Source organism: Megascapheus bottae, chromosome 10 (genome assembly GCF_031878675.1).
Source record: "Megascapheus bottae isolate mThoBot1 chromosome 10, mThoBot2.hap1, whole genome shotgun sequence".
Lineage (NCBI taxonomy): Eukaryota > Metazoa > Chordata > Mammalia > Rodentia > Geomyidae > Megascapheus > Megascapheus bottae.
In genome coordinates, this window is record NC_143518.1 from 49,323,409 (window position 1) to 49,345,908 (window position 22,500).

Genomic DNA, 22,500 nt, shown 5'->3' on the forward strand with positions numbered 1-22,500 from the left:
TCTCTTCTTCAAAAACGTATTCTCCCGCTTTGTTTTAAAAAGACACAAAATATGCATAGCTATCCACGTTATGTCAAACAGGCAGAAAAAAAACAAAAGAAAAAAGATCTAGTGCTTATTGCAGCTGTAAGAATTGGAAAGAAAGTTAAAAGATGAAATTGAGAGCCACAGAAGGCACGAGAACAACTGTACTTATCAGAAAAACCAGTATGTTGAAGGATTAAAAATAAAAATCCCCCCACCCCCGCTGGTGCATTTTAAGTCTAGGCACAGACTGTCACCTCAAGTGTACATGCAAAAATAATTTAGGGTTAGCAGAAAACAAGTGATAGTGTGTAATTTCAACAAGGATGTCAGACTATTTTTTTTCCTATGTAAACAATTCATCATCTTTCATACTTGCACCATGTAAAGTTAACTTTTCTCCTTTGGATTCAGTTTTTACCTGGTGAGAGCTAAGCTAAAATTTGGTGGTGTGTTTTTCCTTAAAGAATAACTGTTAAATTGGGGTTTCACTGGGGTTTTGAGAGACAGGCTTTTGTCACTTTCCAATGCACCAGGAGGCAAAAGATTCTATATTTGTAAAAGGAGGAGGGGGGAGGGGAAGAACCCACCAAAAAGCAAAGAGCTAGAGTTCTATTTTCAGAACATGGAAGAGTTCATCTTCATGTTGTGACTTCTCCTTGGAAATATTTTCTATGCCTCAGTGAAGGCTGGCAGGGGATTTTCAATAAATAAATGTATCAACATTTGGTTCTGAATGCACACACTCACCTAATTTGTTTACTTAAATTAGAAAGTTAAGGGAAAGTAACACTAAAAATCCAATATATCCCAAATGATATTTCACTTGCTCCAGTTTAAGACTATCCCTAGTGACCTATCTACCCAGGTGAATGCACTGCAGCTTTGGCCTTGTACTAAGCCAAGGGCAATATGCTGTTGCCATGCATTCCATGGAATAGCAAAGACTCAATTATAAGCCGACATGAAAACGAATGTCATCTTCTTCCCCATGACTCAAGTGGGAAGAGTGTGACTAGAGGTCAAGATCACTTTACTATGGAGTGTGGATGGGATTCCTATCTCTTGTTTCTGAAGTATTCTATTCCAGTGTTTTGACTATTTCGACTTCTTCTTCTTCTTCAGCCAGAACAACAAATTGCGTCTGCATGCATGTGGCAGAAGTCGTGAGTTGGGAGATGAGCTCTAATTGTGATGTTAGATGGGATCTCAGCCCTGTTCACCCTCCATGTGTACTGTGAGGACCTGTTGGATGAAACAGAGCATCCCAGGTCTACACTGTTGTAGAAAGTCAGCAAATTTAAGGCTTTGCACTGACCATCACCGGGTCCATTAGCAGAATTTATAAAGGAAGTGAAACTACTAGAGTGATGGGTTCAGCCAGTCAGCCTGCATTCCCCAAGGGCAAGTATGATGTGGAGAAACATTATGTTCTGTGTGTTTTAGATACGAGAGTTGCTACTGTGTCATTTTAGGAGGTGTATATTGAATTTCTTAAGGGGAAGGAAGGGCTTAGAAAACAGAATTAGAACAAACAATGAATTCTCACTGCATCTGAACACAAAAATCTACCTCCAAAAACAAGTGTGAATGTGATTCAGACTTTTTAAAATGCAAGTGTGGGACACTGTACATCGCTGGAAAACTGATACAAAATAAAAGAAAGGATAAAAAAGGAGAACCATTAAAGAAAGCATAAAATAGCAGCTAGCTTTCTTAGGAGTACTGAAATTGTGTCTTCTGAGATAACCCTAAACTCTCCTATGCTATACACTCTTTGTGCATTTTGGTCAATCTTCTGACTTAGAAGAGATATTAGCAGTTGCTTGAAATTTTTTTTTTTAATCTAAAATGAAGAAACATTTCAATGGTCCCCACTGTGGCCACCCATGAGCGAAGTGTGGAATCGTATATGCAAATGGATCATTCTCACACATGCTCCTCTTCATACTCTAATGAAGATCAAATCCCATAACAGCTGTCAATAAACTTCCAATGTAGCCAAGGATTTGATGGCCAGTTGGGATTGTTTTATTCCTCACTGTACAATGATATTCAGAAATTAAAGTTTCAGGAAAAGTGTGTTAAATAGACATGGTCATCCTTTTAAGCATATAAATGAAGTAGAGCCAAGAGCCAACTTGCAACTCATGTGCCTTTCAATATCTGGAGCAAAATAAATAGAAATGATTACAAGTGATAGAGTTTTTTCTATGATGATGGATCTAAGCTCATTTATTAAGAAGAACCTGCTATGAAGTGTACATAGGGAACTAGAGAATCATGTATAAGTTTCTGGTCTCATCTTCAGTTTTGTAAAACAAAATTTCTTTGCCTACATAAGGAACCAGTTAGATCAGGAGAGCCCACTGTTTCTCTTAGGAAGAACTTGATAGTGATAGTATTTCTTTTTAAATTTGGTCTTTGGGGATATTTTTTTTAAAAGTGAGCTGCTCTTCTGCCATTAAAGATGTTAAGAAAACAGTTACTTATTGAGTCCAAAACAAGCAAAGTTTTTAAGTATATGAAGTGGTTCTACTGACTTTTCGGACTTTCAGACCTTCTTAACAGAAAAAGCAATAGACACATCACCATCTGAAGAGTTGGGCTGTGTCATAGATTTGCCTCCACCACTCTCTATTGCAATTTGCCATTAATCAAGCAGATGCATCTTGAACAAATGCCCTTCCTTGCAAAGAGAAACTTTACACATGCCAACAATCTTCTTTTTTCCCTGAAAATCAACCCTAGATTAAGTTTTCAAATGTTAAGGGCCTTGGGCAAAAAGTAAACTAAAGGTAGAAGGAAAAGGACCATCCCCTTGCCATGGAAAAAAAAAAAAAAACAAAGGAAATGAGAGAAAGTTGATGAGGAATTACCAGCCGATTTCATAACATATCCATGCCTCCCATACACATATATCTGAAATCAAAATCTCAACACTAGAAGTTGGACATCCAAAGAGGACTTCTACTATTCATACATTCAGAACGAGTTGTTCAAATTTCTACTCATGAAGCAGCTCTTGTAGGCAGTTCGGGGATTTGAAAATCTCAGGGACTTCACTATCCAGCTTGCATATGACCTTGTAGATGGCCTTCTTCCAGGAAGGATCAACATCTTTGCCTGCGATAATGGCATTGAAAAACTCCCGTAATGTGATCTGCGCAACTTCCAGGAATCTCTCTGGAACCTGCTGATACAAGGAGACAATGGCATTAATAAAGTTTTCAGTTTCAAGTCCATAGTTCTTCAAAGGAAACTGAGCTAAGTTCATTCTTTGAGAAAGGAGCTTACACGACACCTGCAATTTCTAAAAATGGCCAGCCTCTATTCTCTTATGTAAAGTTGTTATATATAGCACCATTGTTATGGGGGTTGACAGCTTTGTAGAGTCGAGAAAGAGATTTGTACAAAGAATACATGAAAACACATTAAACAACAAGGACTGCATCATGAACTCAGGGACAAAGAAAAGTGTCCTAGCATTTGAGATTTCCCACATTGTTACATAGATTCATTTTCAGAAGTTAATGCACATTTCCTGTCAATTGCCACTGTGGAAACAAAATATGTGTTCTCAAATGGAACAATAAATAATTGAGCATCTATATAAACTAAACCCACATTGTCACTGAAGAAAATCTAAAAATCTCACCTTCCTGTTTTTAATAGAAAATTGCTCACTTAAAAACTCAGTTGTACTACAAGATACTCAACATACAAAAATGAGCAAGATAATGACATTAATCCAAAGTCAGGAGATATCAAAGCTAATCCTAATATACTACATCAGAAACTATTTTACTCAGAGAGGAGAACTGTTCCACTGAAGAATGATTTATAATCACTGAAGTGGATAATTACAAAAACCAACATTGACTGAGTGCTCAGTATAGGCAAGGCATCATGCCACACGAATTTGATTGTTATTCCACTATCCCAACTTCTGTACAAAGTGTGATTAGTCCAATTATACTATATGAAAACTGAAGCCAGGGAGCTACCTGTAATCCTAGCTTCATAAGAGGCTGAGATCTAAGGACCCAGGCTGGAAGCCAACCAGAGAAGATAAATCTTATCTCCAATTTACCAGCAAAAAGCTGGAAGTGGAGATGTAGTTCAAGTGGTAGAATACTTGCTTTGAGTAAAATAACTAAGCAAGAACTTGAGGCCTCTGGTTCAAGCTCCAATACTAGCAAAAACAAATCAATAAACAAACAAAACCCCTGAGTCTCAGAGAGAGACCAAGAGAATTACAATATACCAAGAAAAAACATTTCCCCAGTATGAGGAACTACTTCAATCCCTATTTGTTAAGCCTTCTCTTCCACAGCAACTAAGTGTGTGTGTGTGTGTGTGTGTGTGTGTGTGTGTTCTCTTAGTTGCTGGCTTATTATTCTGACCTCTTGGCTAGAAGAAGGGGCATTGATATTCTTAGTATTCTTTGTAAGTTACTTGTACAAGTAATGTAGCACCAATATAATGTTCCAAAATAACAGATTCACAGCATCGTTTCATGAACTTATTATTTTCCAAGTACACATGGACACTCACTACATTTCTTTTGGTGGGGTTACTTGTACATTAGAAATTCATTTTTTATATAAGGTGCAGAGTATGAGGAGATAAAAGTAGCTCAGTTGTACATGTAGACACATCTGTCAACACATACGTAAGAGATGAAAGATTTTCATCTCTGTTCAGACATGCCACTTGCCAGAGTCAAGGGGCAGAACTACCATACTGCGCATGCTCAATCCCTTTCTCTTTACCTTGGCTCCACTGGTGCACTAGACCTTCTAGTAAGAGAGGAACCAGTAAAGAAAACCTAAAATAAAGGAAGCTCATGCTTTCAATAGCAATGTGCTTTTTAGGAAAAATCTAGTAACTCTCCACAAACAAAGAAAGGCCTCCTTTTGGACTCTAGAAAAAGGGGACGTTTTTAGCAGTCGCTCAAATCACATTGACACTTGTTCATCTATCCCATCAGTTTCCAGTGCTTCCTGGGAAATTCCCCCCTGGAGGTGACAAACTATCAGTTCCAGCAGCCATCTCATCTGGAGACATTCCCTTATTTGCAGTCTTCAGGAGTGCTCTTTCCTGCAACCCCTTCCCTCAAGATAATCCTCCACATTTTATCAAATGAGCAATACTGAGGGAGGAAATGTGGCTAAAGCACAGTTAGGAAGTGTAACTACCCACTCTTAACTACTTGCTTTGGGAGCTATTAGCCAAATGCCATAGAAACATAATTATCAGCATTTATTGAAACAAACATTTCAAGAAGTGTAGTATAATTGGCCCTGGGCAACAGGGTCTCCATGGAACTCTGTGCTCCTTCAACCTTTAGGGAGGAAGCATGGCAGAAAGCTTTGAAGGAAGAATGGTGTGGGCAGAGGCTTCAAAGAAAGCCAGTAGTCCGGAAGCCTTGCCCACCCCAGGTCCGGCCCACAGCCTGTCCTGTAAGCCAGGCATCAGGGCAGGGAATGGACTTCATAGAGATTGTCAAATAGAGAATCATCTACAAGAGCACAAGTCTTAGAAGAAAGAGGGTGGTTGTGAGATTTGCATGAGAACCCAGAGGTTCTTCAGGGGATTGTAGTTTACCTCGTAATCTTTATAACTCACCATGCTTGTTGTTTTGGTGGTTTGTCTCCTGTTTAAACATGCATTTCCTGTGGCTATCCTTGTGGCCTGCTCTGGGAGATCTTTTATGTCTTGATGTTATTTTTACCTACTCACACCTAACTTCAATTAACTTTTCACAGGGTGTCTTTACATAAGGAGTCATAGTTTTTATTCTGTGTTCATCCATAATGTTCAGAAATCTCTTGGGGAAAGCCACTTAAAAAATAGAATAGTTGATGGCATCTCACCTTTTGCTCTTAGTCACATTGCTCTAGCTGGCGTCACACTCACATTTTCCCTCAATACTTAAAAATGGTGATAACTAAGATAGGATTGAAAGAGTCAGAAGAGATCTCAGAAAGTATTATTTTAAGGATGCAAAAACTATGAGATTTTCTGAGATGAAGATACTACTATAAAGAGACTTATGGAAATACACATTTCTCCATTCTCCATGAACTGTGTTGGTTCCCTTGTTAATGCTCGTATGTATGTATGTATGTATGTATGTATGTATGTATGTATGTATGTATTGTCAGTTGTGGGCATTGAACTCAGGGTCTGGATGCTGTCCCTACACTTTCGTGCTCAAGGCTAGCACTCTACCACTTTGAGCTGCAGTATCACTTCTAGTTTCCGGGTAGGAAATTGGAGATAAGAGTCTCATGGACTTTTTTTTTTGGCCTGGGCTGGCTTTGAACTGTGATCCTCAGATCTGTCTCCTGAGTAGCTAGAATTAGAGACATGAGCCATCAGTGCCCAGCTTAATGCTTTTTTCTTTTAAAGTCACTTGAGCTTTTCCAAGGCATCCTATCTCAGAAAATTTGTGAATCTGTAATAGAGAAAAACCACTTCCAAGGAGCTAATAACTTCAAGATAAATGGAAATGGTGTAAAAAGCTGCCAGCAAGGAAGCTTTGGTAGCCTGTTTATGATTGGAAATGGATGGATTGTGTGTGCAAATTCTTTACCAATTTAGTACTTTCTCTAAGGCAATACACAGACAGAATGGACTAGGGTAGGTAAAAAGGAACTTTATATGAGATCCTCTAATACTGGAGCAACTGAACTTTTTTTTTTTTTAAGGTGGCTCCAATGATGTCATCGTGGCAGGTAGCAACTGAGGCTAGAATTTCACCCATGGAAACAAGCACCCTCTGCTGTCCACATGCAAACCTTCCCATCTCCATTTACTAGAGTGAGGGGGAGGCCCTCCTCACATTTCAGGGGGTCATCTTCGAACTCAGGGGTATGATCATGATCTTATCCATATTTTTCTGCACCTCCTCACATCTAATAGCTTTCTAATCATTAATAAACATCTGCAGAAAATCCCTTAGTGACAAGTAATCCCTTATCTAGGTTTCTTTTAATAGAACCTAACAATCTGCAGAATGAACCCTAGAGTCTGTCTCCTCAGCATCAGGTGGCAACAGTCAATCAAGCCACTGGAATGCAAGACAATGCAGCCTGCTGGTGGGGGGGGGATGGGGGGGAGAAGGCCATGCCTTTGGACATGCCACAGAGGGGAAAAAAAAAACAAAAAAACAAAAGGCTTCCAAAGTCTCTGGCTGAAACTCCCAGGCTATTGTGGGAGCTGCTTTGCCCAGGCGTTCTTCAGGAGGGGAGAATGGAAACTTTGCTTTGATAAAAAGCCATCCCAATATAGGAACCTCGCCCCAAATAGTCTTGCCTTGACATTTGGAGAATAGGATTGTGACGAGCTACTTGAGTACAGGCAAAAGGGGCCGGGCCAACAGTATCTACCAATTTCAGCACAATTGTTTGTACTCCAGTCTCCTCAGGCCTTGTGGTCTTTAGGGAAAAGGGAGAAAGACATTTCAAGTTTGCTAAGTCCTCAGCTGGGTTGTAGGTACACACAGTGTGATGGGTTGGGTGGCTGTTACGCTATTATTATTATTATTATTATTATTATTATTATTATTATCTTAAATCAGAATGAGTGGCAAAGACATCCCCCCCCCCTTTTCCTCCTCTTCCCAGTTGCTTTACCTTCAAGGATGATTTGTTTTATTAAACTGACTGTCCCTAGCCTCTGCAGTACATAATAAAAGCCTGACATAGCAGGCTGCCTGCCTTCTGTGTCCTGCAGATACTCATCATAAGTGTCAGGACATACCAAGGTTAGCGGTCACTGGAAGTGTGCTTGCTGGCCCAAACCTTGCCAAACGCTCTTGGCAGCTGAATGAATGTCACAGAGAATAGAAGGGGAATTACAAAGGTTAAAAAGAAGACAGCCTCTCCTATTTTCTAGAGACAGAGAAGCTGATTTTTCACACCTCTGAAACATCCATAAGCTCATTCATCAGCCTCTTGCGGGGGGCGGTAACCTTGCCCTTTGCACAGGTCTCCATGGACACCCCTCCATCCTTGATCCCCTTTAAAAACTGACTGGTCCTGATTCTTCACTGAAGTCATCTTCACTGGAATGGATAGCGAATAAACGGGGTATCACCTCTCTCCTCAGCCCTACCCAGAAACCACAGCTCAAATGGCCTATTAAGCTTATCAGTAGATTCCGATCTTATCAAGGGAGATCATCTTTATAGCTCACTTTTCTTTTCTCCCTCTCAAACTCCTTCTAGCAGAAAAATGGAGAAGGATGCATCTGTACCATCAGAACTGGCTATGGGATGTCAAAGTCAAATCCTGCCTAGCATCTCAGTGAATTATTTGGTGTGTGGGTTTGCTTTTCTTCCTCCTCCTCCACTTCTTTCTTTTAATACTATGAAAGGGCAATAAAATGCTGACTGTAAGAAGACAATGTCAAGGAGAAAAGGGTACTGGTATTTTGGATACTCTTCACTGCTCGCCTTGGAGAGAGAGTTATTCTTGTCACAAGCCCTTTTGTCTGCATCTGCTGACGGCTTGCCTGTAGCCAGCAGCATACTTTAACTGTTTTGTCACCTCCTAACATCACATGCATCAGCTGTTGGGCTTTTGTTACGGGTATTGTAGAACTAATCCGCTGTGGCTGTTCTACTGTGCAGTAAATAAAACAGAAACGGGCCTTCTCAGACTATTCTGCATGAATATTTCACATGGCTTTTACAACTCCGATTCACAAAATCAAATAAATAAATAACTCCCCACCCCCTCCCCATGCATGAAACAAAACCCCTCAAACTAGCCCAGATGCCTCCAATTCAACCCACATTGAAGGCCTGGGTGGAAGGCCTTCCAACCAATTGTTTTAGTGAAGTTGAAAGACCAGAGTTCTCAACTTCAGTACCTGGAATTTGTAGTTGTGATCAGAGGGAAACACATTGAATGCTTGAAACTAGGTCTGAAATCTGCAGACCCACTGTTTTGCTCTGGGCTTTAAATGTGTGTGCGTGTGTGTCTGTAAGACCATCCAAAATACATAACATTTTATTAAACTACTTTGATAGTTTCCATCTCCATTTTCTTCCCCTTCACCCATTCATCTGAAAGGGGTTAAAGAAAGATGCGTGTACATTTTGTTCATCCTAAGAGCCTGTTTAGCTTGTGTAGGAGCCGAGAATAGAAAACCAAACTCCACAGTGAAGGTTTTCAAAAGTGAATCACATTATGAGCTCTGTGGCCTGGTGAACAATGTCTCAAGCATAACCAGAAAGGCATTTTTTTTGATGACTTCTAAAAGTCTTTGGAACAGTTCAAAGGAGAAAGGACATCTACTCGCATGTGCACATACACTTATACACTATGATCCTAGGAAAAGAAACAGTTGGAGTACTTTCCCAAGCATTCATTCACCCTAGTGTGCACACAATTCCTCTAAACAAACTCACCCAGCCCTGCCGTTTGTTAAGTAAATATTGATGGAGGAGAGCCCTATCTCCTGACAGCAGTGGCACAAGCTGGGGACTTGTACTGCACACAGAGTGGAGTTAAATGGATAAACTCAGATGCTTTAGTAACTCTTCATAGTGATTATCAGATGAAAAGACAAGAACCGATACATTATTACTGCTGCTTCTTGTCCATCCCTGCCAGAGGCAGAAAAGAGCAATCAGGGAGCTATGAAATATGGTCAAAAGATGCTGTTATTGTATGCATTTGTGCATATTTTCATCTGTGTGTACAAGGACTAACCAGCCCTTAGAAGCAGAGACACAATGGAAGATGCTAACACTGAATTGCAGGATTCTCTCTTAGTGTCCTATCCTTTCTATACAGGGCAGGATCAGATGAGGAAAAAAAAAACCAGAAATGTGCCTGGAACAGCATAAGATTTAAGTTTGTGGTTTGCACCTTTAAGGACTCTAATTCCTGGTTAGCACCTCACAATGATCTATGAATGTATGCTGAGCATTGTCTGAGAGATACCTTCAGGAGGTTTGCTTGAACTATTTTATTAGCTGAGTCAAACAAATTGAGAAAACTGCTTTGTGTCTTCTAAGTTGTTTCTGTTCATTTCATAATTTTATGACTCAGATTCCTATTTTTCTGCAGGGTCAGTAAGCTGAATGGAAATACATATGTGTGCGTATGTACATATATGTATAACTGGGAAAGCCAGTTTTAAAAATCATCTTTAGTGATAGTTTTTGCATATTCACCACTGAACTCCCTGGTCAAGAAGCAAGGTGTTATATTTAGAGTTCCTACCAAGAGGCTAACTGGCATTTGAATTTTATTGGGATGCTCTAACTTTGTTTGGAAAGACTGGCATTGTCCAGGAGTGCTGGCTGTGAAGCTGCTTTCAATTGCCTGCACAGTTACACCAAATCAGACGGGGAACTGTTCTTCACAACTGCACTCAAGACTAAAACCTCTCTCCCTCCTGTGCTCCAGGGGACTTTCAGCCTGCACACACTTTAGAGGATTCATTAATTCAATGCTCATGCAGTTTAGGGGGCCAAGAATGGGTCCAATTCCTAATGATATGTTTTGCTATTCAAATACAAGAAGACCAAATGCTAGTGGGAAGTGGTTATAGCTCAAGATTGTCTTTAAACAACACCCCTCCCACACACACCCTAAAACTATTTCCTTGGTCTAAGGAGCACATGGCAGTAAGTTTTCCTTCCTTCCTTCCTTCCTTCCTTCCTTCCTTCCTTCCTTCCTTCCTTTCTTTCCTTCTCTTTCTTTCCTTCCTTTCTTTCTTTCCTTTCTTTCTTTCTTTCCTTTCTTTCTTTCCTTCCTTCCTTTTTTCCTTTCTTTTTCTTTTTTTTCAATGAAGCCTCAAAAGAACAATGTTCTGTTGAGCAAAATTCAGTAGCATTCTGTAAACATTAATTTAAGGAAATCAATAGACTCAGTGAGCTAAAGCCATATTGCAAGATAAACTGGCCAGAGTGGCACTTTGTCAAATAGATTTTCGTTTTCTCTGCTAGATAAAGACAGTTTCAAAATGGGGCAAACGTGTTGCAACCAAGGTTTGAAAAGTATGTGGCCTTCAGTCTGCTTGTTCCTACTACAAAGCTGGATAAACATACTTTAAAAATGATAAGATAGGCTTTGAATTGATTTGCCTTTCAAAATTTACATATAGTAGATTTTATGATGATCTCACAGAAAGACTCCAACTAAATGTCCTGAATTCACATTAGCATATGCACTTAAAAGTGGTTAAACTGCAGAAGAGAAAGAGAGAGAGAGAGAGAGAGAGAGAGAGAGAGAGAGAGAGAGAGAGAGAGAGAGAGAGAGAGAGAGAGAGAGAGAGAAATGTGCTTTGCAGACAGTTTCAGTTGAGGTTTGACTTTGAAAAAGAAAGAAATCTTTATTCATGCTGACCTGATGGACAAAAGGTCTTCTTGCCAAAATCTGAAAGCCAAACTCTCCAGTGAGTTTGAGATCAGAGGTTTCAACTGGTGGAAGCAGCTCAGTTTTTGCTTACCAGGAAGAGTCAAGTTCACTTTGGAAGGGACTGAGGGAGACTGTTTCCACTCTGGGGGATCTATGCTGAACTTGTGGCAATTACAGGTTGGATCCGCACAACTTCTTCTAATGCCATCCCAACCCTAGTAAATGCTGGTAGAGTCACAACCAGGGAGACCATGGTAAAAATGGCCAATGTAACACAAAGGTAGGAACAGTCACTTGGAAAATGCTAAATTTCCAAGGAAAGCTAAGGACCTACCTTGAAGGGAAGCTGGAACTCCATGGAAAAGGACTCCAGGTACTGGACTTGGGTCTGCAGGTAGAATTGTGCCTGTTGTGGGCTACATCCCTAACCTGGATGTCTCAGAGGATCATCTGAATGAAGGGTGGAGACAAAGCCTAGGTATTTCCTTTGATTCTTCACCTGAGTTTGAGTCTTTGCCTTTGAAAGTGAGTATTGAGGAAATTCAGAGTTCATGGTAGAATTTGTACTCCTTTATAAGATGTTGATAACTTACATGTGATGAAAAACTCCTTTAACTACTCACAGTGTGCTAGGGTTGGAGCATTTTGAATTATTGTGACTGTCACATACTAGAGTAGAAGGTCTTAGTAACTTCACCTGAACTTGTTAATAAATTGTGACGTTTTAAACTTATCATGTAAACATATCATGAACTCTGCATTCCAATATGAAAGTAAATAAAATAATCTTTTCCATACTCCCCATAAAGGTGGTACCACAGAATGACACATGGAGCTGAAATGTGGTTCACTGACTGTGCTTGAAGCAGCTACTTTATTTGCTCATGCATGGAAGTCCTGCAAATATATGTGTTAGGAAACAATGATTCCATGTTGTTAGTTGCCATTTTCCTTCTTTCTTAACTTTTGTGCATATCTCAAAGACTGACTCCAAATGCAAATCAACCAATTAACAAGTAAAAATACCCAAAGCAAAAGCATCTGAAACTAAAATTGAGTCCCTGTTTCTTTCCCCTGCAGATATTACACAGAATTCTGAGCTTTTAGAAACAACCAGAAGCCCCCTGCAATGGAAAATGACTCGTTGAAGAAATGACTCGTTGAAGTAAGAACTAGACCAAAACTATTTCATCGAACCAGCACAGGATTTTTGGAACCTCAGAACTAAAAAAAAGTATATCTTTGAGCTTCTATTCCACAAGAGGGAGAGACATTTAGCTACAAGTCAGCATACTTGTTCTATAAAGGGCTAGATAATACCTACATATTGGCTTTGTGGGCCACATTAAGTCTCAATTGTATATTCTTCTTCTTTTTTTTTACAACTATTTAAAAATACAAAAGCCATTTTTAGCACCAGCGAGGCCTTAAAAAACAAAACAACAACAACAAAAGGACTGAGGATCAGATCTGTCCTACAAGCCATAGTTTGCCAACTCCTGCTCTTCTCTAAACTTGAGGGCTCCCAACTTTTCTAAAAGACTAATGTTCTCTCATTGTGCAGTAATCCTGCGGGCCTGGCTGGGTCAGCACACCAGTTGTTCTTGTGGGGGTGCTGGGAAGGACTCACCCCAATTCAACCTGTGATGACAAGGCCTTTCTCAGCTGCAATGAAGGCTGGCCATGTCACTGGGAACAGAGTTAATAAAGCATACATAGGGCTGGCCAGGCATGGGAAGGACTTCAGTCTTACCTCATTTTCATTAGTGTCCCTGCTGGTAATGATTCAGATGTGCTAAGTGGAAAAACTCCATCCCTGTTTCATGACACATCAGCTCCATACTCCAGTGGAAAAGTGAGCAGTGTGGTCAGTAGATCAGTTAATGGCCCAGTAGACTTTACATGGAGATGGTCCATATAATTCTATGCCACTAATGCCTGACAAGAAGCTGACTATATCTTGAAGTTTAACTTTTACTATATTTGCCAGCGGAGGTGGTAAAAACCAATAGGGTCAAACTTGATGCCATTTTGGGATGGGAGATTATCCAAAAACAACATGACATAAATGCTCCAATATTGTGTGAAGGAAAGCCGGGGCACAGATAATCCACAGGTACTCCTGTTTCATTGGAGAATGCATTACGTGATTGTTTTCTGCAAGAGCTTTCTCTTCATAATTAAGCTTTGCTTAGGCCAATATTAAAATGGGTTTGTGTGTTCTGCATTCTGTTGATGGAGTAATGTGAGTAAGGAGCTTAGGGAGTTGCCAATAGGAGGTGGGGTTCAGGCAGGATAACTAGAACAGCACTGCTCATAGTAAGCACCCAAGAGAGACCTTGTGATACTGATGGTAATCAAGCAGAACTTCAGAGAGCAGCAGACCATGGGGATACTGGCACTCTGCTCCCAATAATTGATGGCATCCCAAATAATCCCTGGGTCTTTTAAAGTGTATGTGTTGGTGGGGGAAGGACAAGGATTATCAGCTTCAAACTTATCCCTTGATTTTTACCACAGAATCTTGATTCTATTAGAGAAATTTTGCTTAGCAAAACTAAGAATGAAATGCTCAACTTATTCTCCATATTCACGGGTTCTGTATTCAGAAATGCCATCAACCTCAAATTAGAAGAATTTGGAAAAAAAATCGTGACTGTGCTGAATGTGTACCTATTTCCCCTCCATCATTATTACCTAACCAAACCAGTACGGCAAGTATTTATATTGCTTTTGTTGTTTTGTCTATATTATATATAATCTGGCAATGATTTAAAGTATACAGGAGGATGTATACAAGGCAATTTTATGCCATTTTAAAAGGAACTAAGCATCTTAGGAGTGTGACCCCAAGAACCAGTCCTATGACTGTATTTCAGAAGGTATATAAGACCTTATGATAGGCTTTAAAACTACTATTTGCAAGAAAGGTAACTAATTTGGAAAGGCAGGGAGAGACTCTAGAATGGACTTGGGAATTTGCAGGTATCTTGAGATTCCTACTAACATCTACAGGGGCTTGAAGTACTACTCTGGGTGTGAGGTGGGGTCTGAGGGTGCTCTTAATACCGAAAGCTGGCCCTGCCGAAAGGCAATTTCAGAAATCTATATGGGGATTTATCTCTTGTACTGTCAGGTTGCTGAAAGCGACTGATCTTTGAAAACAGTCTCTATATCAAGGCAATGAAGTGGCCTTGAAACTATAAGCTTTCATCTTCCTCTACTTAACTTGCACATCTGGTCATTTCTCTGCCTTCGTCCTTGGCTAATCCTTAGCGAATGGATTCCCTTTCCCTGGTACCTTTAGTACCAGACTTGAATATGAAAAGAAGAAGAAAAATAGGAAGTAAAAAAGGAAGAGAATTTGGGTACACGAAACAAAAGAAATATGAAAACTACATGTCTGAAAGCCTTCTATGGGGATTATCTCCTCTCTACAAACTCATATACACACAAGAAAACTATCCCAACAGAAAATAATTTAATAACCTAGATGACTAGTAATCCTTAAAGAAAAGGATGGGTTATTTTTGGAAAAATTATCAACCAAACCTGATAGATAAGGTAGTTATATCATCTAAACAATTGATTCTGTCCTGAAAGAGGGGAGATATCATGTATTCTATATAGTTGATGGGAAAGTGTGGGGATACTTTCCTCTCAGTTTCATTAAATCTGAATCACCTAGAAACTCAGGGGATGATGGCTTCTCTTATAGATGTCCTCATAGTTTGGCCAAGTCAACAAATCAAGTGAGCAGCAAGTATACTGATTAATGCCAATTTAGCCGATGAATTGTTTATGAATTTGAAAAATTAGTTTCTATAATCCCAGGAAGGGAGTTGCCATGTCTCCAAGGGTACTATGGAGATTTAGATCTGCAAAGAGGGCCCTGGGAAAAAATGAAAATGAACACCCTGGAGATTCTTACTGAGATAATTAAGCAGAGGCAGAGTCACCAGGGTAGAAGTGGCCCCACATGAAAACCATCTGGATTCCCAGGGCCTGTACTCTCACAGCTCACAGCTCTGCATTGTGGCCAGGACTCCAGAGGCTTCTGTTAGAGAATTCCGGATACTTCTATTCTAGAAGCACAGAAATTCAGGGCCAGCACAAAGCTCTGAGTCTGATCTTATCCTTTTCCTGGTGAGCAAAGCAGAGCCCTGAAGGATGGAGGGGCCAGAGCTAGACCCTTCCAGCTAGTGTTCATTCCTTCACTTTCTGGCATCTTGTTGCTGCCCATTGCATCTGGAACAGAGAGGTCTAGAATCCTGGACCAGTACTAGGATTCCATTGCCTTTACTGCTCCCATTGGGGTAGGAGAAATCGCTTTCTCCTTTTCACATCAGTTTTGTATTGAATACTTGTCCCAGTTCTGGTGAGAGCTCTGTTGTGATTTACTTGTTTACACTTCTGTTTATGAAATGATGCCATTGTTGAGCCATATTGATGCCATGGTTGAAGATAGACCAGTGACAAGGTTGCATTTACCATGCCCTCTAAATTACAGATGGGGAAACTGAGGGGCCACTGAAAGTGGTAGAATGGGAATCCAAGCTTCATCTGACCAGTTCCAGTGGCTATGAGCTCAAGTTCTTCATTAGCATTGGTCCAGAACCACTGACAGTGGAATACTCCCCAGACTGTCTCCTTTTTTCTCCTCTCCTCTCCTCTCCTCTCCTCTCCTCTCCTCTCCCCTCCCCTCCCCTCCCCTTCCCTCCCCTCCCCTCCTCTCCTCTCCTCTCCTATCTTCTCTTTTCCTCTCCTCTCCTCCCAATATTTTAATTACTGAAAACACTCAAACAGCAGGATGGTTCTACCCAGGTACTCTTTATTTGTCTTGTAGGGAAAAAAAAATCAAAATTTCCAGAATCAGATAAATTGATCTCCTAGGATCATTTTTAACCCATAAGTGCTACTGAGATGCCACACAAGAGATCCAATGTCTGGGCATGAATTTGTGGAGCCATCCAAAAGGAACTGTTGGGTGTGCATTAGGCACTCTCACCCAGCTGTGGAGTGGCCAACCGCTCATGGAACTCTGCCCTGTGCTTTAGTAATGGTAAGCATCCCTCAGAAGGATACAGTCAGGGCAGAAGCGCATTATGAAGGGCAGCGAAAATGATCAGGGGTAGCCCACTTACTGTATGGGATTAGGCTTTTAAAAAGGATTAGAGCTCCTTAATCTGCACAGATGAAGATTAAGAGGGAGCAATGATCAAAGTCTATGAAATCAGAAAAGAAACAGAGAATATGGCTTCTACCCCATCCACAAATCCCAGGATATTATAACGAGGAATATCCCCATGTAGTTCCCAGGAAAAATCATTTTAAGAGCCATTAAAAAAAAAAGAAGGTACTATTTTCACAGCAGGTAATAAATGTAGAGCATTATTATCTTGAAGAATGGTATATTCTGAGAGTGGGGTTAAGTTTTAAAAAGATTTAAACAAACCCATGGACTATAAAACCATAATGATCTAATACTGACAGACTAAGCACATTCTGGTGCATTTGAAAATGAGTCGTTCGGTGAGAAGCACCAGTCTTTTCTCACGCGCTCTCTCTCCTGATGCTGGGCTGGATGGTCCACCGATCTGACCACCTCCCTCCTTACCTTGTCAGCTGAGTAGTTCATTGCTGTTTGGAACAGGGCTCATGTATCTTCTCATGCCTAATTTCAGTATACGTTAGGAGATCTCAGGAATATGCTACAACAGAGCAACTCATTCCTCAGAGTTTTCACTAATCCTTTACCAAGGCCTTTGTCCTAGGGTTTTGAATTAGAATTCAGAACTACTGTACTGAGTCTCAGGAAAACTCCAATCATATTTCAGAACTAAGGCAGAGAAGTTTAAAATGTTGCAGGTTGCAGTGGCTAGGGGATTAAAAACTAGCGAACCTATGGCAGATGCTGCTCATCATACATTAATATAGATCAATTAATGCAAATTTAAGGGGGCAATCCAACATACCAATTACATAATACCCCTCCCTGCCCAAGATATTAGGCTTAAAAATGGATGGCCATTAATATAAATGTCAGCAAAACTTCATAGAAACTGCAGTTCTGATAAATATGTAGAATAAAACTTTCTAGAAGGGAACTGTTTCAACTCAGTTTCCAAAGCAGCTAAGTGTTAATCACTTTAAGTATCTAATAATAGGTCATTGTTGGGGGTTGGGAGTCTATGGGAGCATAAGGAAGGGCCAGGGGATTTTGGTAGAGGGTAGAGTAGATAAGAAGATTCCGTTTATAGAAGAAGAAGAAGAAGAAGAAGAAGAAGAAGAAGAAGAAGAAGAAGAAGAAGAAGAAGAAGAAGAGGAGGAGGAGGAGGAGGAGGAGGAGGAAAAAACTGGACAACCACAGCATGCTCAGTTATTTCAGAAAAATAGTGTGTGGACTCACACTTGAAACTGCCTTCAGAAAAAAAATTGGTAAAAAGATGGCAATATGCAGGAGCAAATGCAAGAGCCAAGAGAAGAGAGTGGGGGTGGGGTAGGAGGTGGGGATAGAGGAGAAAGACATACATACGCTAAACAATATCTAATAAGCCCGCACGCTAACCTTGTCTACCATCAACTGGAAGCAATCACTCCATATCTGTTCAAATTGCAAGTTTGAAAATGGTAGTCCCTCTCAGTGGGGAGCCATTCAAAGTCACTATTGATGTGGGAAATGAAAAAGTAGGAGAGGTGGTGAGGGGTTGGGGAATTGGGGTTCTGGGGTAAAAAGTCACCTTGTTTCTCCTTGTAGACTCGGGAGAGATTTGGGCAAGAAAACTGGGCCATCTGGAGTTCAGAAGTCCAGGAGAATAGGGAAGAACCAGGGAGATGAATGCACGATCATCATCCACACAAAAGAACGGGGCAAAAAGAAGCCTGGATTCGGGCACTCGCGTCTGGCAAGGAGGCCGGCAGCAGGAGTAATGAAGCATTTGTGGTGTGGGACGTTTGCCAGCGCAACAAAGAAGATGTGCCTGGGCTCTGCAGATGTGCCAAGGCCCCCAGAGCAAAATAATGACATAATCACCATCAGTGTCACAGACCAGACTGTACACAAGGTGACAGGGGAGGGGAGGCCTGTAATACACACACAGGGAGGATTCGCCATGGCCCACAACGGCTGCGGCCCTGTGGGTTGGGGTGTACAGAGCTTTCTCTCTGCCAATCGATGCCAGCGTCTTAAGTCCTGGGGTGAGGCCGCTGCCCCCATGGTTGTGTGTTCTCTGTCCAACCCCAGTCACTCCCAATGAAGAAAGAGAAATCTGAAAAGCTTCAGAGAGACTTGAATTGATTGGAAGAGGCTGAGGAAGGAGGAGGAGGAAGGGGAGAAGGAAGTAAGTCACATGGTTTTGTGAGTCCAACTCCTCTTGCCTGGAAAATTCCATTAACCTGAACCCTCAACATACAACTTAAGGGCATCGGTGTGACCACGGATGTCATATGTTTCCTACTGTAAAGAAAAAAAAAAAGCTACAAGAAATATTTGAGGAACCTGTCCGGGGAAGGGGACACAAATTAGCAATAAATGGGCTGGCTCAAAGTGAGGGTAGAAACCCTGCCAGCCATGAACCAGCCACCACTGCTCATTTTAAGCGCAGTCTCCCAGCAGGCCCTGTCACCTGCCTGTGGCTCTAGCTCAGTCAGGTGGGTGTGTTAGTACAGCTGTCTGGCTTTTAAGTGACTTTTGTCAGTTTGAAAGTGAAAGTCTGTTTGAGAAGCTGAAAGAACAATAGCTCTGAGCCCGGAAGAAGAGCCCCAGGCACAAAGGACTTGGCTATACCAGTGTCCCTTTTCATTGCCTCTCATGAAAGATTCATAAGAATAACTTTAATTTTTTATGACCCCCTTTTTGGGGTATGACTATATTAGTTGTGTCAATGTTCGCATTCAGGTTCTCTTTAAATACCAAAAGGTCTGTTGTGAGATTGTTTTCAATGAGCACTGGGCAAAGAAGAATCGATTGTGGCTATCTTTTGGGTCCCTCCCTATTCCCCTCCCCTCAAAAGAAATCACTATCAGAGACACAGATTTCCTTTCAAGATGGTTCCTCTCTGCCCTGAAGCTGCCATGAGTGCTACAGGGTGGTTCTTTCAAACCTTACTAATTTGCTAGTTCAACTCCTTAGAAGAATAATGGTATTTGTTTTTCTTGGCTTCACTCTATTTTTAGAAACAGTAGTATAATGATCATTAATAGACAGATATCCTTTTCCTATACTTCTCTAATAGCTAGTCTCCACATTCCATCTTTATTTTGTGTCTCAGCCAAAAAAAAAAATGGGGAGGGGTGGGGACAGATTGTATTTGTTTAATGACAAGTTACAGAACAACATTGAAGATTGGCATAAGGCAATGCTTGAAGGTGAAACCATATTTTTTTCTGACTAGAATAATAATCTACTTTCAGGAATTAAACTGTGAATATTTCACCAAAAAGAAATATTCGGCAAACTATTTATCGTAGCACATTTATATTGGACGTACTAAGGAGAGACATGAGGCCGGAGCCATTAAATTTTCTTTCCTGGGGCTGACAAAGCCCCAAATGGTTGAAGCTAAATCCCCTTCTTGGGGAACAAGGAGAAAAATTGATTTAAAAATGTTATCTACTGTGGGAAAAGGGATCACCAACTTAACAGCTAAGCTTTGGTTTTGCTAAGGGAGTTTATTTAAGCTAGAAGCACATAAACAGCCTCCATTTCAATAGGCTGTTAGAACTTGTATTTAATCCAGGGTCCAATGCAATGATCACATCCCATGAAAGCTCCAGCTACCACCAGTGGCTCACAGAAGGGAATTTGGGTTCTTCCCCCTATTGATAACCCTTTGTGGAATGAAGGATAAGAGGCAAGGCAAGGAGAACTGAATGTCAGACAATAGATACCCCTTTGCACACTGTTCCCAAACTTTCTTCATCTCTGGACAATTAATTATGAAGGCCTTCCTTCGGTGTAGATGCAAGCCCAGCGGAATCCTATGGCTGGCCCAGCACCCCAGCCGCCACCTCTGTGTTTGTTAAATGCTTTGCCTGTTGGGGTACAGCCACTGAGAGAGCCAATAGATCATTTGGTGGGGTGGGGCAGGAGGTGAGGGAGGAAAGCAAAAGATTGTGTGTGTGTGTGTGTGTGTGTGTGTGTGTGTGTGTGTGTGTATGCCTAACCTTGTATAATTCTATTCTCACTGTGAAATCATCCATACACAAAACACAAGGACAGTTTTTTTTAAAAAGAGAGAAAAGCCACGGGGTAGGTTACAGTCAGAAATGGGCTCTCGGTGGTGTGTTAAAAAGGATGGTCTTTTCACCAAATCATTTCACAGAGGTAAAACAGACAAACACAAAGAGTTGAGACTTTTTCTCCTACATTAAATGGAGTAACTGATAAGGTCAGACATATGATACCTAAAGACATGAATCTGTGAACTCTTGAAGTCAAAGGGCCTCTCTGTGCCGAGGAACAATCTTTCAAAGGAAATAGATCATAGAACTCCACTGAACCCCCTTTAAACTTTATGAAGCAGGAGGAGAAAAAGCTCTAAGTAGGGAAGCTTGACAGAAGAGCCTTGAACTATTTTCTGAAGGAAAGATGAGACCCTCCCTAGGCTGCTACAAAACATCTTTTTTTTTTTTCTAAAGGCTCCTCTGAACTTTGATATGTGCCAAGACACTGCTATTGAAAGCTGTATAATTATGTGCGGTAGCCACTGTAGAAAATGCTTTGTTCACCCCAACAAAGGACAATAAGCAAAGTAAAGCGACATTACACTGTATCTTTTTCTTTAAGAATGTTGAGAAAGGTCATGGAATGCTATAACTAATAAAGCTGTTGAGTAAGGAGGTTTTTTTTTTTTAAGTTGATCTTACTGTGCTTGAATGTAACCCAATGACAAAAAAGACACAGGGAGCTAAAAATGCAATGACATTACCAAACAGATGATAAATCAATGGGCTCGCTTCATTATTCTGATGAACACCTTGCATCTCAAAAGGACAGTGGTATATAAATGAAGCCTGGTGCATCCATACTGGGGAGGGGGGCTACTCCTCTCTCCCTCCCCCCAGCTCTTCAGCTGCACTTCCAGCCCACATGGCCTGGCCTGGCGTGTTCTGTCCTTCAATTTCAGGCAATCATTCTGTAGAAGGAATATGTTCCCAGACAGCCATGTGTGTACATATATTTAGAGAACATTCATTTGGTCTCTTAAAAGATCAATTTGGCTTGTCAATGTTGGAACTGGCAAAGGGAAGAAATGGTGTTTCTTTTCCTTCTAACCACCCACTATGAGTGTGTTGTGTGAGCTCCTTTAAATGGCTCAGCAGCTTGGAGGCCAAAAGACAGCAACCACAGTAAAAGGTTTTCACTCAGGTGCCTGTCTGCCAAATGATCACTCATCTTTAAGTATCTATTTAGGGCACAGGGAAGTACTTCCCTAGTCCACCTGTCCTCGTTCTTCTTTAAAGAGATGACAGTGTGAATGAAAGATTTGCAAATATGTCCAATCTTTTTAAACATGGGTTTGGTTAAAAGCAGGAGTAAGGGGAGGGGAGCTTGGTGGAGAGAAGGTATTAGTAAATGCACATGTTGGGGTGAGTGGGTTATGGCAGGCATGCTACTTTTTAGCTTTCTATTTCCAAGAAAATCCTTTAAGAGATCTGCAGAAGTGCCCTCTCTTACCTGTCACACATCCACCTAGCACATGTCAAATCCAGAGTCTGTAATAGAACCTGAGCCCAGTGAGGTATACTCTGATTAGAATGATAGAAAATGGCCTGTGAGTGAATCTAGTTTTTTCCCCCTATTTACTTCTCAGCCTTTCATCTGAGAACTTGGGCCTCAGTGAGGACAAGGGAGATTAGTCATTGTAACTGGGAACTTGGATTTCTGCCTACAGGTAAATCACTAGTCACTCAGGGTCTTGTGAAGAATGTCCAACAGAAGAGTTACTCCACAGTAGTCAGAATGAGAAAGAGACTGTGTGCCCAGATGAAAATGGGTATCGCCTTCTCTTCTCAATGTATACTCAGGCCATTCCAAACCACCTCTGGACCTTTTCCTTTCCTAGATATACATTATTAAGTGACCTAGCCT

General features: G+C 40.9%; 1 protein-coding gene across 1 annotated transcript in view; it reads right to left on the reverse strand.

The window, feature by feature from the left end:
* Positions 1-453: 453 nt before the first annotated feature.
* The window catches only part of LOC150058403 (prospero homeobox protein 1), a 50,156-nt gene continuing 28,109 nt past the window's right edge, over positions 454-22,500 (reverse strand). The window contains exon 5 of the mRNA XM_090341204.1: positions 454-3,217. Within this exon, the coding sequence (XP_090197330.1) occupies positions 3,032-3,217 (186 nt within the window). The 3' untranslated portion in view covers positions 454-3,031. The remainder of the gene's footprint in view (positions 3,218-22,500) is intronic.